At 40.7% G+C, this 16,948-nt stretch overlaps 1 protein-coding gene across 1 annotated transcript in view; it reads left to right on the top strand.

Moving 5' to 3' along the window:
- The window catches only part of rxfp1 (relaxin family peptide receptor 1), a 159,205-nt gene that overhangs the window by 10,481 nt on the left and 131,776 nt on the right, over positions 1-16,948 (top strand). Inside the window, exon 2 of the mRNA XM_011473132.4 lies at positions 8,397-8,534. Coding sequence (XP_011471434.1) covers positions 8,397-8,534 — 138 coding nt within the window. The remainder of the gene's footprint in view (positions 1-8,396; positions 8,535-16,948) is intronic.

The following is a 16,948-nucleotide window of genomic DNA, read 5'->3' as shown; positions in this document are numbered from 1 at the left end:
TTCGCGAGTTTGAGACCCCTGCTGTACACTCTGGCACTGGTACACTAGCTACAGGTCGGAAGAACGAATCAATAGTTCGCTAGCTGTTCATAGCTCAGACGCACATTTCAGGTTGTGATGATTTGTCTCCGTTTCCTTCCCACAGATGTTTACGCGCACTCGATTATCTCTAGGCCCCGCCCCCTCCACATATTTTAGCCACTTGCAGTGACTTTCCCTATTCTTCTCACACGCATTGGCCGCCTCAGGCATCACTCAATGACATGCGAGTGTGCGCTCGCGTGTGCTCCAGTCTCACGAGTGTGCGTGTGTCTGTCTGCGTGCGTGTGGGCTCGCGTCTCATTGATGATTTCATTGATCATTGACGGGCCGCTTCCACGTTTAATGAATAAAAAAATACGGAGGGTGGGGGAGGCAAATTTACTGGTCGCGCATGTGCGACTGGATGTAAAATTCAGTCGCACACTCTCAAATTTTGGTCGCAAAATGCGAGCAAATGGTCGCAGTCTGGAGCCCTGTCAGAGAAGGACATTTCTTCCAAGACTTTGCTTTACCTCATTGAAACCTTGTTGACCTTCTCTCTGTAGGTTTGCAGTCACCTAGTAGCCACAAAGTAAAGAACTTTAGCATTAGTTCAGCTTTGGAAGGGGCGAAGCTGTTGCTTTTTGGACTAAAGTCCTGGACAGATTCAGGCCATGAGATGGAGGGTCCTGCTGAACTCACAAAAAACTGTGGTGAGAATGCAGTTGGACGTTTGGTGGACCAAACTGAATGCTTTTTCCCTGCAGTTTTTGTTTTCAGTTCTGTCTTTGGCTTGTAAAAGCAAACAGGTCAAAGCTCAAACACTTTGACTCATCAGAGTCAAATCAAAGACCACTTCATCCTCTGTTTGATCACCTGCAGGACTTCCTCCTTCAGCTGCACATGAACAAATCAGGAGAACTTCCTGACAGCTTCTGCTGAATCTGTACTGTGATTGTGTTACAGTGAAGTCTGTCTCTCTGTGATGGAAAACCCAGTCACTTGATCTGTTTTCTCATGCTGAGAAAATTCTCCTTGGCAGCAAAAGGTTATAATAAACCGGACATCCTCCATCGGAGACAAAACAGAGATGAACTCTACAGACGGATGGGTTTAAGACTGAAATAACTCCCAGTGTTCACTGCTCTGCATGTTGTGTTCAGGCACTCAGACTGTCTTCATTGTTGCTTGAAATCTTCATATTACCCTAAAGAAAATGAAGGCAAACTGGAGTGGATTCTGTTTGAAAAAATGGAAATGTCTTTTTCTCTTTAATAGCTTTTCTTTCATGTCATTTCACAAAGCATGATAACAATAGTGTTAGCTAGATGGCCAGTTTTAGCTGATGCTCAATAGAAAATGACATCCCTTCTTAATCATGAAACTATCAAAGTGAAAAACAAGCATTTTGATGCAATGAGCCAAAGGCAGGAAAGAGCATCTCAACATTCCTATTATGAAAAGGAACGGATCATTTGCTGAAACTATTCTTCTTTTTTCCCTAAAGAAGATATTTAAAAAATTCTGAAATGACCTTTTGGTCCACTTCCCTCATTATTTTTTAAGAATTTAAGTTTTGTTAATATAGGTGTCCTGTTTTCACACTGCAGAGGCTTAAAGGGACTGTGGTTTGCTGTCTTTCTATTCTAGGCTCGGTAAGTTTAATTTGTCGCTAGAAAATAGGGATTTGGAATTGAAAAACACTTTGTTCTTGCTTGTGAAATCTGACATCATCAGTGGAGGTGTCAGGTTGTGAGTCGGCAGGTTACCATTAGACTTTTCAGCTCTTTCTAAGCCCCCATTTTTGTAGTTGAGCTGGTTTGGAGCGCTCTATCTTCTCACTATAGCTGCTGAATATATTTATGACAGAAGGGATGTAAAATAAATACCAAATACTCATAAAATGCTCTACATATTTTATTCTGATTTATACACATTGTTTTTGGTGAAGAACACTGACTCACAGAAAAACGTTTCAGGCAGAAATCCTTTTAAACTGGTCAACTATTATCATAAAAAATACAAGAGAATTGTTCGGAATCATTGTGTAGTGTTTTTGTGAGTCTGTGTAACAAATGCATCGTTAGGAGCTTATGTATATATTAAATAGTGTATGGACAACCTGCTGAGAGCTTAATGATTAGAGCTGTCAATCACCTTTGCTGTGAATAAAACACTCACCATCAAACATAGTGGCCATTGTAATTAACACGTTTGCTCAATTCTCCTAATTATTTTCTTTTCTGATGCACAATTGTTTTGTTACTGAAAAATTCCTCTTTCTACCAGGACTTCACCATATCTCTCATACTTAAAAATAAGGTTGAATCTGTTAAAAAGCACTCATAAAGTCCTAAACTGATCAAATTTGTGTTTGACTCAAAATGAAGTCAAACCCAGTAAGTCGATTACAGTGAGACACATTCATTTTCAGCGTAGTTCTATGTCTAAAATATATCATTTTTAACGTCCACAGAAGCATTCAGGGCCAGAACATGTGTGTAACCTCCACAGTTGCATCATAAACAGTACAGGGGAGTATGGCAAGCCATTTTAACATTTAAAAGCTAGACTGGATGTGTGTTGCAGATATCTTTATTTGAGTTTTGCCTAGTCAAAAAGAACGTTTCAGATATCCGCAACTACATTCTTCCTATCCGTAGTCGTAATTTCAGATATCCTCAAAGATAGTCAGAAATACGTCAGTGATATCTACAATGTTAATTCCGGATAGTCAAACTTAGCTTTTAAATGTTAAAATGGCCTGCCATAGGGGAGAAGAATAAACCCTGCGAGGAGCCTTTTGGTCCATATGTCTGTTTACACCTGCTGGACTCTAAGAAAGCTTAAAAGTGGCATTAAAATTAAGAAAATAGGTGTTCCATAGCAATATAAAGATGTAGAAGTGGCTCAAAAATTTTGTTCATTTAAAGTTTTGCATTTTTAAACCATTTACTAGTTAAATCAAAATTAGTGTCTAAATTGTTCAAACTCCCCATCTGTGGGAGTGACCATTAGGGTTGTGCCGATGGACAATGGCTGACTGGCATCACGATGGAGAGACACCATCGTGATGCCACGCCCCCGCCACGCTGTGAGTCGACACCATAAGCCCCGGTTACATGTGCAAAATATCTTGATTGGATCAATGGTCAGATTAGAATCCAACCGTGTACATGGGCCCAGAAAACCTTTTTCCGATTAGAACGAACGTTCACATGGGTCACGCTTTCAGTTGGAATAAATCATTCGCACATGTGCAGTAGTGTTGAAAATACCGGAAGAGGAAATGAGTTTCGCTGAGAGGCTACATACATGTGGCAGCTCCGTAATATCCTAGATAATCTTCTAAACGTGCTTTTATCAATGATATGGGTTGGCTCATCATTTTGATTTCAATCTGTGTGGTCATTGCTTTTTCTGTTGAAGAACGGAGCCGGAAGAAGGGCTAAGAGAGGCTAACACGCTAACAATATTTAGCCTTTGATGAATATAAAATCCATGCGGGAAATAACATCAGCCTTTATTCTGTCGGGACACAACTGGAAACACAAATCCAGGGGCCTCATTTATAAAACTTTGCGTAGGATTTGCGTCAGAAGTGGCGTACGGATGAAACATAGGACGTGCGTACGCACAGAAATATTCGGATTTATTAAACCGTGCGCACGCACATCCTACGCATCTTTCCCTTTATAAATCACAACCGATTCTAAATGCAGCGCAGCTTTTTGCGGCTACATGACACGCCCATAGTTGCCCATAAATAGTCCGTGAAACGCCCACAAATTAATATTCATGGCTTGCTAAATCATGGCAAACACAGAGAGGGAATCAAAAAAACGTAACTTCATCAATGTGAAGTAGAAGTTATCGTTGGCGAGGTGGAAAAGAGGAGAAAACGTTGTTTGGAGGGCACATTGTGGACATTACTAATGCCAAAAAGGCACGTGAGCGGCAAACGGTGGCAGACGCCGAAAATGCTGTAGCCTCACAACCTCGGACGTGGCCGAAATGAAAAAGAAATGAAAGAAATGATCGGACATCAAAGTCGAGGCAAAAAAACGTCTAGTGCTGCATCGGCAGAGTGTGTCCGCCACGTGGGGGGGGTGGGGTGGGGACCGGAGCTGACCCCTCTTGATGAGAAACTGACCGCTATTATTGGGGAATCCCTATTAAGTCCCCCTTATCGGCGTCCTCCTCCGCCTCAGTCACCTGACTGAGACGGAGGGGACGCCGACGCGCCAGGGTCAGGGTGACACAGGTAAGAGAAATAATTAAAATGAATGCAGTCAAGTCACATGTATGCAGGGTACACAATTACAGATTATTAATATAGAACAATTTTATTTTAGTTGCTGGGTGTTCCAGCGGGGCCAGTGGTTACGATGCTGCAGCTGAGCAGCCGTCCGGCCCCAGCGTCTCCACGGCACGCGGCTCTCAACCCTCCAGCAGTGGGCGCGTCCTCACCGATGCAGTCCTTGAAATGCAGAGGGAAGTCAGTAGTTCAATCAGAGAGGTGGCCAAGGAGTTGGGCGAAATCAAGACCGCACTGACTGAAATAAACTGCACGATGAGGGAATTCTTAAATAAATAATATTTTCCACACCTCTTTTTCTTTATAAGCGACGCATCACTTCCAAACGCTGGCGCACAGCAGCAGCATTTGGCTCAAATGCGTGGGGATGGGGTTCAGGGTCGGGGCCAACACAGCAATCAGCGCCAGGGGGTAGAGGCACGTTTTTAAGCTGTGCCACATTGTGTAGCACAGCACATGCCAGCACGATTTGGCACACACTGTCACTTTCACGTGTTTCTTCCATCTGCCGACGGTGTCGCCGTTTCTCATTTCACCCGTTTTTGTGCGTACGCCTGGGTCAGAGCTTGCGTGGAGGACCGCACATTTTCCCGTCAAGTTTGCTTTTTATAAATCTCAACTATTGCGTAGAGAGTGGCGTACGCCTTCTTTTGTGCGTACGCAACGTTTATAAATGAGGCCCCAGGTGATTGTTTGAACAGTTTCTAAGGACTGAGCGGCATTTCTGCTTTGAAAAGCTCACACACCGCCCCAAAGCAATTGTGTGAGCTGACGACCCGAGCTCTGCCCGGAGACACACTTTAATCGGAAGACCCGGTTCTCCTGAGTTCGGTAGCTCGTTCACCTAGAGCTTCGGGAAGGATCACAGTCCAAAGTCTCTCACACATAGTGCACACGTAACAAAGCATCCTCCCTTCCCCTCAAACACAAAGTCCGTCTGCTCTGCTCAGAGACACGGCCGCTCGGTCAACCAGTCCACTTGACTAATCAAGTGCAGGAGCAGACTACTTCTTTTCCATTTGTTTTTTATTTATTTTTGATTTTAATTTTTTTGTTAAAGTCACATTCCTCAGTTTAAACTGGATCCTCGCGGATGAGTCATTAGTTGGGAAATAAAATAAAGGAAGTAATAAAGTAAAATAACGAATAATAATTATATAATAACAAAAATTAAAAATAGCCCCTCCCGACTATATCATCGTCCATCCCGATGTTTTACTGCAAACATGGTCTACTGCCAATTTAAGGGACATCGCCCAACCCTAGTGACCACCATGTCTATTTTTGTCCTTTAACAGTTTTCATAAATCCTAAGAGATGAAAATGGTTCAGTCATGGAACAGCCTGACTGTCTTGGAGATGTGTGCTGGTCTGGCTATATTTATCTGAAGTAAGAAGTTCCAGCAATGTTTAGCAAGAATTGTTTACCAGTAAATCAATCATTTTAAATGACTTATAATTTCAGAATGTTGTAAACGGTATTTTGTAAAATACATCAAAACGCATCTGTGTAGGTTAGCTTTAAAGTAGCTTTTAAAGTTGGTTTTTGTTTTAATGTGTTAATTATAAGTTTACCATGTATTTATTTGTATTATGTATGCTACCTTAGTCTTACTTGTTCTCATGAATTACTATAACTTATTTTATTTTAATTGATTCATATTTTATCTTACATTTTTACTAAGTGTTTTTTTTTAAACCAGTGTCTTCTCCCCCTTGGCTGGGATGTCTGTATCCGGGCAGGGGGCTCATGGACCTGCTTGCCCCCATGGTCCCCTTGCTCCAGACCGTCATGGCTGGTGGGAGGCTGGAGGCCTCAGGGCTCGGGGTCCGTGGGTCAGGATTTAAACGCCTGGGCGGCAGGAGGACAGGGCTGACAACGTCTTCAGGGTTCTCTTTTCAGTTTTTTTTGTGTGGGGAGGATGTTATTGTTTTGATTGTGCTGTGTTTTTTTTCTATTTACAGCACTTTGAGGCATATTTTCATATGAAAATTAAATTTTCTCTTTATGAATGAATAAAACGTGAAAAGGAATTTGAAATGCTGTGGTGTGATTCCCTGCTGTCTTTTGTCTTTTGTCCCAAAAGCTTCTTTGAAATGTATTGATTCACCAAGCACCTCTTCTTGCTTGTGTCTCTCATCCTTTCTGTTGGAAGACAGAACCAGCTGATGTGTCAGTCCTCTGACATGCAGACCTCGAAAGCACACATTACAGCAGAACTCACACTGAGCATGAGCTGCAATATCAGTCATGAAAAGATCTGTTACTTTAGATCCGTTTACCTCTGTTGAGAGAAAGTGACAGCGTGGTGAACATTCCAGCAGTTTAGTGAATGTCAGTTTTGTTTTTAACAAAGCGGAAATATGTTTGGATTTCAAAACATTTCTTGTTAGCCAACAGACTGAAATGTGGGAAGGCTTTTGTTCTTATTACCCTTCCAGTCTGCTCTGTAATGAGTCATGACTTGTCATGCTGTGTATTATACAACACCCACACACACTTTTCATTTTCCTCTCTTGTCTTAAAAGACCTGAGTGAAAACCATTTGAGATGATTGGATAAAGCCATTAGCCTTGTGGCAATAACAAACCATGTAACAAGGAAATCCTGCAGTTTACCTTTAGAACTTCTCCTGCAAAAATACTGAAAACGGGTTTGAGACCCCATGTCCTTATTGAAGTAGTTCTTAATAAATCCTGTTGCTTGTGGCGGCCCCTAAGACAAAGCTACATGTTGTTAACAGACTCATTTTGTACGTTTTGTTTGTATGAACACCATTAGAATAAAGAGCCTTTGTATACTGGAGAATCAGCACACGGCTACTTGCAGACTCACACATAAAGTAGGATATTAAGCTGTTTACCCTCCATCCCCCGTTTCCCTTCAATCTACTACAAGAAGGCCAGACTCTCCAATTCCCATTTCCTTCATTATCATAGAGGCTTTCATCGATCAGGAAGGACTCTGTGCAGATCTGTTTGGTTCTTTAACACAGAATATAGCCCCATAAAGTTGTACAGAGGTAGAGTGGTTGACCTCTGATTTAAGGATCACTTGTTCGATTCCGGCCTTGCCCGCTCAATTTTCAAAGAGTCTTGAGGCAGGACGCTGAACATGTTGCTGGTGATTATAGGTTGGCACCAGTGTTAGGCAGTAGTGAATGTGTGCATGACTGGGTAATGGGACTGTAACTGAAAAGCGTTTGGACCTTAAACCAAGGTAGTAAAGCTTCTACCAAAGTGATAAACAGTGCCGCCCACTGACTATTTATTCAAGCAAAATTGCTCCCCAAATTGCTCCTTTATAACTCTACAGTTTGAAGACTTAAGTTTAGAAGAAAGTTCCAAATCCAGCTGTGATCAGGTAGCCAACCAGAGAACAACATCAATTCTCACTTAACCAGACGTCCCCGCTGTCTCCTGGTCCAGAGGAGTTTATCTTTGGGCTTTTCTCTTGGCAGATATTTTATGAACATGACCTTCCATAGAAATCTGTTACACAAAGCTCAGTTTTGTTCCCCTGTTAAGGGTAGTAGAACTTTAAACCTGTTTCTATATGAATCCAAAGGTGTGGGTGTCTTTCTGATCCAGGTAACTTCTTCTGGTTTAGTCAGCTGGTGTGAATGAACATGACTATAAAGAGGATTTGTGGGGTGTGTGTAAAAAAAAAGAGTTCAGAAGACAGAACATGCTTCCATCATTTTCACTCTCGTAATTGGTCTTTACTTGATTTTGTTTGAAATTAGAAATTTTTGCTTTGTTCCTTATTTAAAGAAAAAAGAAATGATTAAAAGGGAAATTAGAGCCGTGTACTTCTCTGTTGTGAGTTTGATGTGGACAAGAAAAAGTCTAAAAATCCACACATTGCACATTTGACACCAAGTTCTTTGCATTTTTGGTTTTCAGAAAACACTGGAATTTCATTTGAAAATCAATGAAAAGAGGATGTAGAGGTTTTATATTGATAAAAGCCTTAACTTAAAAAAAATGACTTTTTGGCAGATGGCAAAAACAAACTTTACCAACCCTGTCATTTCCCTTTCTTTCCTCATTGTAGCGCTCAGTGCCACAGAAGAGAAGGCAGTTTGTCCCCTCGGATATTTCCCATGTGGCAACCTCACCGTCTGTCTCCCTCAGCTTCTGCACTGCAATGGCATCGATGACTGTGGAAATCAAGCCGACGAGGAGAACTGTGGTGGGTTTCTTTGGACATTATTTTGTTGGAAAAAAACTCATGGATCCACACTTAGACTTTAAATAGGCAGGAGATTATTGCCATGTATGAAATATGCCCTTTGGAGAACCCACTGTTTATTGTCACAGCAGTACTTTGAAAACAGAGATGTTGCTGGTTTATAGAGAAAAGGAGTTGGCGCTGACTAACAAAACGACAAATAAACTAATTTTTAAAAAAACTGTATTGGTGTTACTTAAAGACCATGCTGCTTTACGGCGGTCTGGTCTTTATCTTAGAGGGCCTATATCATGCAAAATCTTTTTTTTATGGAGCTTTTAAGTATATTATAATGTTCATTCTTCACCTAAAGAAACCCCAACGCGGTGTTTTGATCCGTTCACACATCTCTGGGTATTTCTCTAAAAGCCTGCGCTCTGAGCACCAGCCCCTCCCAATCCATGAAATCAAGTGGGTTCTAACTAGCCGATGTAGACCAATGAGAACAGCCCCTTTCAGGAAGAGTCTGTGCTGCCAGCACGGCCCCCAGGCTACAACACACCCACTTTCTCCACAGATCTGCAAAAAAACTATTTTTTTTAAAGTGCAGAGTATGGACATCCATCTTTACAAAGTTTGGATGTTGTTTTTTTTCATGGGTGAAATGCAGACACGCTGCCGAGGCCAACACTAGGTTGACCTCATAAAATGGGCGACACCCACAAGGATTGAAAGGCGGTGCCTTAGAGATGCAGTCATCTTATTTCCGGGTTGGGAAAAAGCTCAAGGAAATAACTAATATTTAATTTGAAAATAATGCTCTTTTGTGTGCCATAGGTAATATCTTATCATATATATATATATATATATATATATATATATACATGGAAATGGTTTACCCTAAAGGCTTAAGAATAGCATGGTATAGGCCCTTTAAATGCCTTTGAACCAGCACACTTTGTAGTTTAACATAAACCAATCTTTCGCCAAGCTCTGAAGTGGGCTAGAGTTCCATCCTGGAGATTAGGCTCTGAGTTTGACTTAAACCAACAAGAACAAAATGTTGCATTTGCTTTTTATCCAGTCATTCTCAAAGGTCAAACAACAACTGCATTTGTTTGTTAAACCTTTTGTTAATTGCAGATGTTTCCAGTTAGATAAGACATCTGGACTGAAAGCTGCTGTGTTTTACTGAGGGATAAGGGAACATAGACACTGGTAGATTGTTTCCTTGAAAGCAAACAAACAAGACCCCACGTGTTCACAAAAGTATCAACTAATGGAGTTCATGTGTTAGTTTTCAATGATTTACTTGAGTCGCTTGGCCTTGTTTCCACAGCAGAGGTTTGGCTTTTTAGCTCCAAATCTTCCTTGAAGACCACTTCTGGCCAGAATTCTTTAGACCGTACATGGAGTTACTTGGGTTTAGGGCTGCACGATATGAGGAAAACTTGCGATATGCGATATTAGTGATCAATATTGCGATAACGATAAATTTGCGGTAAATAAACAAATAGAAAAATAAACAAAAACATCATTCCCATTTCATTGCAACAGTTTAAAAATTATACTCCAAATGAACCTCATCGACATGGGGGACAAACGTCAGGGTGGCTAACCCTGGTCCTCAAGAGCCTCAACCCTGTCTGGTTTTCAATTCTCCCTAGACTGCTCGATAATGATAACCAAAATCAGGTGTTGTTTAGTCAATCAGGATGTGAAATCACTTGAGTCAGCCAATCAACAGCAAGCTGGTTAAGGAGAGCTGGAAAACAGGCAGGGTTGAGGCTCTTCAGGACCAGGGTTAACATAATAGGCCTCCATCTGATTGGTCAACAATGGGAAGGCGTCCATCTGATTGGTCAAAGCATAAAGGGATTTATTTGATTCGTTAAATGCTTCAAGCTGCTAGAAGATTGTTTTAACACATTTTGGGTTTGCGATTTATTGCGATATTCGCCGTCTTTTGCGATATGCATATTGCAGAGCTGGATATTGCGATAACGATAAATTTACGGTATATTGTGCAGGCCTACTTGGGTTCTACTTGTTTTTTCCAGTTTGGAGCTGATGACACTTCAGGACATCTTGTCATTTTGAAGCGTAAAAAAGTGGATGTGTCTTTTATCTGATGCACAAAGTGACCACAGCGTCTGCATTCATCATTGATTCTTTGTCCTTCTGCAAACAAACTTGAACATCTTGAAACCCCAGTCTGGTTTGGAATCTTTAGTCAAACTACCTTTTGTCTTGCTGCTGTTCCTAATATTACCATGACATAAAACTGTCTGTCCCAGCAGCCTTTGGGAACACGGCTAGGTTGTTCCTCAGTTCCCGTCTGAAGCGTCCTACACAGCATTTTTGTTTCAGGTCATGGCTTGGTTTTAACTTTCATGTGACATTGATGATCTTTAGCACCTGTTTTTTGGAGCTTTTTGATCAAACACCTGACTGTAATCCTACAAATGTTGTGAAAGTGTACTTATAAGAATTAATACTGGTTTGAAGCCAATAATTGAAAACAACAAATGTCGATTTGATTTAGATCTCGCTCAATCTGTATTTTGAAATTGAAAAAAATAAACAATCGTCATTTTATTTAATTGAAAGCATTTGCTAACGCATTTTTTTTCCAAACCCGCCTGAATCTTTTGCATAGCATTGTACCACTCTAAAGAAAATTGTTTTTAACATGTTCTTTTAGCATTTTTCTTAAGATAGAGGACAAGATTAAAATTGCTCTGCTGAGTGTTTCTTTTTTAAATTTTCTGATGGATCAGGAGCAGATGAAAAACACAGAAAAAATACAGTTAACAGGAACTAAAACGGGTGGGTGGGTGGGCCAAAGTCTTACTGCTACGCCCCAGTCTTATGCATCCTCTTGCAGACATATAGATCTATTAACATCTTAATTTTCTCCGTCTGAGCTGGAATTCGGACCAAAACTACACGGCTCCAGTATTGCTCGCCATTTTTGTTGCTTCGCTAATGTTAGCTTGGGGTTGTCAGGGGCTGTCAGCTAGCAGGAGAGAGTGTAAACAAAGGGACGATGGGATCAGTGGAGGGTAACTTCCGGGCCAACAGTTCTGCCCAAAAATCAGAGGTGAATTTCCAATGAACTTCTGCTGCTCTGCAGAAACTATGTCCTATAAAACTGCACAGGTGTTTAGATTTTGGCTAAAAACAGCATAATCGTAATTAAAAGACCGCTGGGAACACTTTTACAATAGTATTGTACAAAAATATTGTTGCAGTGGGACTTTAACAATACATACAATATAGTAATGGGCGACATATTGGTGCCAGTATCTGTATCGGTCCAATATTTAAAAAAAAACTACCAGTATTCTTCTGACTCTTTTCAGAAACACTTTATTTCTGAATGTATTCTTGTTCCTAATAGATTGGGAAGCTCATGTTTACAGTCACAGACAGTAATTGACTGTTTTTATTGAAATGTTTTTTTTGTCAGAGATACATGTTGTTTCTAATATGAGCTGCATGAAAAAATGACATTGAGCCATCACTAATACAGTATGTTTACCTACTCACAAATCAATCAATCAATCACTTTATTTGGATGACACTGTGACGGTGTGGCACCGTCAGCTGGTGGTGGGACCCACATCATGTATTTATGTTATGTATAAGACTGTTTCCTGTGACCTTACCTGTGGCCTAATGAATAGCAACGCCCAGTAGGAGGAGCCTAAGGGTTAAAAGGAAGTGTCACAGGAAGTGATAGAGAGCGGCGGAGGTGTCTTGCGCTGATGTTGCCCTGCGTGGAGCAGTTGAAGTGCTCGCAGTTCTTGAATTAAAGAAAGAACACACTCACCTTGGCTCCTCTGCATTATTTCCCACGACAGACACCTTTCATCGTACTCGGGACTCCTCCAGTTTCTCACAAAAACTCAGCTCAAGACGAGTGTAGGAGACTTTTGCGTCCGAAGGAGGTGCTGCATTCATTTCCAAGGAGGGGAACAGAGATGAAGAGCATGCCGGCCCATCGGCTTCCTTGACAGCTGCTAAAGAATATTTTAGAGCTGGTTCCACCAGTGCCTCAATCGTTATGACCAAAGTTTGTGGCCCTGCACAAATGGCATCAGCTGACTCAGAAGCCACTGGAAAACATCCTGAAATGCTGACGAAGATAATCACGGAGAATAATTATCATCCGGATGAATGAATGATGGATGAAACCGACCTCTTCTGGAAGAAAATGATGTCTCTCACTTAACTGATGAAGGAGGAAGCACAGACTCATGGTTTTAAGGCACAAAAAGTTACAGTCTATTGCTCTGAATTAAAATAAAAAAAACTCTTTACGTTGTGTAATGTTCCAATGTTCTTTAATAAATGTTTTACAAAGCATCAGAAATGTTTCAGAAGTGTTTTGATGAGTAAGGATTGGTGACAGACGTTCTTCAGCCACGGGGTGGGCCATGGTTCTGCGGATGCGGGGTTCTTTGGTCCCTCACCCCTGTGAGTAAGGGGGCAATACTTTACAGATGTAGTGCACAATGTGCTTTAACATGAAAAGAAAGGAGATTTAAAAAAAAGATTAAAACAGTGGCAAGCCTCAGAGCTAATCCACCCACTAAACCCCACTTAACCACTATCATCAATAAAATCAATAAAAATCTCTAAAACAAAAAACAAACTAAATGAAGATGCAAAAGTTTAAAAGATAGGTTTTTAATTTGCTTTTAAAAATATCCAACGTTGTAGAAACTCAGATCCTGAGGTAAATTTCAGAGGTGAAGTCCAAGGAACTGGAAAGAAGCTTCACCACGAGTCATGATTCTAATACCAGGTAGGCCTAATGTTATAAAAAAAACAGTACCTGACGATCTAAGAGCTCTTAGGGGTTTATAATGTTTAAGAAGATTTGATAAATAAGAAGGACTTAGATATATAGTTACATATTTATCTTTATTTACACATTTACAAAAGCTCTTGTTTTTTTTAAGTTATTGTGTTTTTCATGGTTGTGCCACCTTTGCAGATGACAGGAGTTTTCTGTTTCAAAAAGGCCATGTCATTGATGAGACACAACATCTTGATACCTCTCATGTAAGTGATGAAGAGTGTTTTGGAGGAGCCATAAGGCGCAGACGTTGGAGTCATCCAAGCTGATATTATAATTGATGTTTCATATCCTGTAAGATGAGGAGAAGGTTTGCATATAAAGCAGGATGGCAGTTTTTGATTTGTGTCAGAGTACTGCAGAAATCTGAAGTACGGCTTATCTGTAAAGTTTTCCTCTCTAGCTGTCCTGTACTAGCTGCTGGTAGTGATGAAGACTCCCAGCTGCTGAATGGAAATCCACCAAGATTTAAGCTGTACTTCCAAATGATCCCTTACTGTCTTGAGAGTACGAAGCATGAAGAAATGGATGAGATAATTCACTGAAAAATGAATCCAGCTCCCTCAACTTGGTGCATAAGGATTTAAACATCTCAGAGGTTTCAAAAAAATTTCATGCAAAATGCAAACTTGGATTTTGTGTCACATCAGCTTTGCCATTTATTAATAGAAAGACAGACTTTCATTTGAGCGCCCACATCATAAGCATTAACAAACAGTTTACAGATTAAAACATTTATTATTATTAAACAGGAGTGCCTTTTCTGATGTTTACTCTGGTTTTCTAAAAGAAAAAATTACAATTTCTTAGATGTTCTTAAGGAAGAATGTTTTGTTGCAATGCTGTGGTTTGGACATATTAGGAGCAGGGACAGTGATGAAGCTGCTAAAAAGATGCTGAGGATGAGGCTACCAGGAAAGAGGTCTAGAGGAAGACCAAAGAGGAGGTTCATGATGTGGTAAAGGAGGACATGATGGTGGTTGGTGTCAATGAAGAGGGCACAGAGGACAGAATTAGAATGAGGAAAAGTGTTCACTGTGCTGACTCCTAAAGGGAGAAGACAAAGACAAAAAGAAGACACGGACGACCCTTTCACGTTTTCATTTTCAGAATATACTGAAACCTCAGCAAACGCTTGACGTTTGTTTTTAAAGCAGAAAATAGTTTTGGATGGATTATACTTACTCCTGATCCTGCTGATAGATATTTTTTTTCTGTGTATTCTGCTTTATAAACCCTGCATAAAAGACAAGACCATTACAATGGAATATTTATTTTACTACCAGGTGAAGTGTAGTTGTACTTGAACATGAGGTTGTTGTGGCTCACCGCTCACTATGGCTCAAGTGGTTGAGCAGGTTGGCCAATAATCGGCGGTTTGATCCCTGCTCCCCCTCCCACACTGAAGTATGACTGAATGAATGTCCCGGTGATGGTCAGAGGGGCTGTAGGTCTGGCATGCCTCTGTCAGTCTGCCCCCATGGGTACATCAATAGTTCACCAAGTATGAATGAGGACTGAATAAATAATGGATACATACTGTTAAGCCCTTTGAGCGTCTGGAAAAGCACAGAAAAATCCAATCCATAAATATGATTATTTCGTCTGAAATCTGAAAATGCTAAACATCACTTTGTGCATCATGTCCCCAAATATTAAGTATTAGGACAGCTGTTTTCATGCAAAGACAAAAGCCTGAACAGGCTGTTATAAAATATGCAGCAGGAATTGTCCCAGCATGGGTCGGTTCTGCACCGCAGAGTGACTCATGGGTGCAGAGACAGGAAATGTGTCCACCTCGGATAACTAACCCTGACATCTCTGTGCGCCGAGGTCTCAGCAGTCATCTTTCCCTCAGCAGTGATGACCAACAATGGCAGCTGCTGTTTGTAGCCTTAAGGAAACAAGACAACAGAGAATTAATAGGGAAAAGCTGTTTAAAAAGGAAACAGCTGAAAACTCTGTTTGGACTTTTTAGGCTCAATCCACAGTCAATAATAAAAACTCAGTTTTAGCTGATAATGACTTGAAAGAAAACTGGTTTTGTTGGATTGTTAGACTATTTAATTATGTATTATTGTAAATACTGTAAACAAAACTTGAACTCTAAAGAGCCATTGGTTTGCTTCGAGCTTCTTCATGCTTCTGTGTTGTTTTTGATGTTTTCTGCTCGGACCTGTTTTCCAGGTGCAGACCTTTGCACTGGCCTAAAACCTAATCCTTAAGACCTGCAGACGTACTCATCCAGCGACTTTGTATTACTATTATTCTTTTTCTTTCAGTTTTTTTCATTTGAAATGACAGTGCCCTCACAGGGGCAGCTGGCACCAAAAGTGTTCCAAGTGGGTACCAGACAGGAGCAATAAAAGTCAAAGGGTGGTCCTTTTCCTCTTTGCAACACCTAACTCCTCTCTTAGAAATCTAAATCTTAATTCTTTATGACTTTTCGACAGACTGAAAACATTTTTGGAACTGCTCCGCCTTTAGGTGGAGGTCAAAATTACGACAGTATTTTCCGGAGTACTGGCCGCGTTTTTTTCCTACGTTTGGCCAGGGGTGCGACCTATACGTATGAGCGACTGAGTTGCGCTTTTTAAAAAAAACACGAATAAGCTCAAACATTTGTTATCCTTTCAACAACCAGTTGCTCTTTAGTAATTGTTTGACACCAACGACCGCTAGAGGGCACTGTAGGTGTGTACCAGCATTTGCTGCTGACCTCAAAGGTGGAAAGATTTCATGTCATCCATGGACACCAGTGAAGATCACAAGTCATTGAAGAAAAAAGGTTCAGAGCTGTCTAGTGGGTCTAGATCAGTGTTTTTCAACCAGTGTGCCGCGGCACACTAGTGTGCCGTGGGAGATGGTCAAGTGTGCCGTGAGAAATTGCCCTCATTAACTGATCTAAAAACATTTACTATCTCCAGGAAATCAGCTCTTTGTTTATCCAAACAGGCCCTGATAAAACACTGAGAAGTTAAGAATATGAAATATCATAAAATTATTTTTTCTTTGTGTTTATATGATTCTATTAAAGATATTTTGATAAGAATAACGGGATACCGCGATTTAGCTGCAGCTATAAGTGTGTAAGGAAAAGTCCCGCCCCTTTAACTGTCTCCACCAATCATTCTTGAAGGCTTAATCACATGTCATCAGTCTGACCAATCAGAAGTGGTTAAAGTATTCACTTCCTTGTTTTGATTTAGCGCAAAAAAGTCTCAGTTCTAACAAAAATACCAGCTAAAGCTCGTCTTTAGCTGGTATTACGTCGGATTACGGGCACTACATCTCCCATGATGCAGTAAAGTGACTGTCTTAGCGCACAATGAGTCTCTCCTCTTAACGTCTTAAAACAACGAACACACATCAAACAGTTTTTGAATCTTTTGACTTAATTTCTAATACATCTTTTAGAAAAACAGCTGCAGCTTCCAGGGTTTTCTGCAACAATTATCACAAAAATGCATGTGAGGTTGCGGAACGGCTGTAGATCAATACAGACTGAGCTTTTTTTTTTTTTTTTATCTATTTTTTTGGATGCTGGTGTGCCGCGGGATTTTTGTCA

This window comes from Oryzias latipes, chromosome 10 (genome assembly GCF_053564925.1).
Source record: "Oryzias latipes strain Hd-rR chromosome 10, Olatipes_Hd-rR_3.1".
NCBI lineage: Eukaryota > Metazoa > Chordata > Actinopteri > Beloniformes > Adrianichthyidae > Oryzias > Oryzias latipes.
Note: the sequence above shows the minus strand (reverse complement) of the source record. Positions and strands in the feature narration are given on the sequence as shown.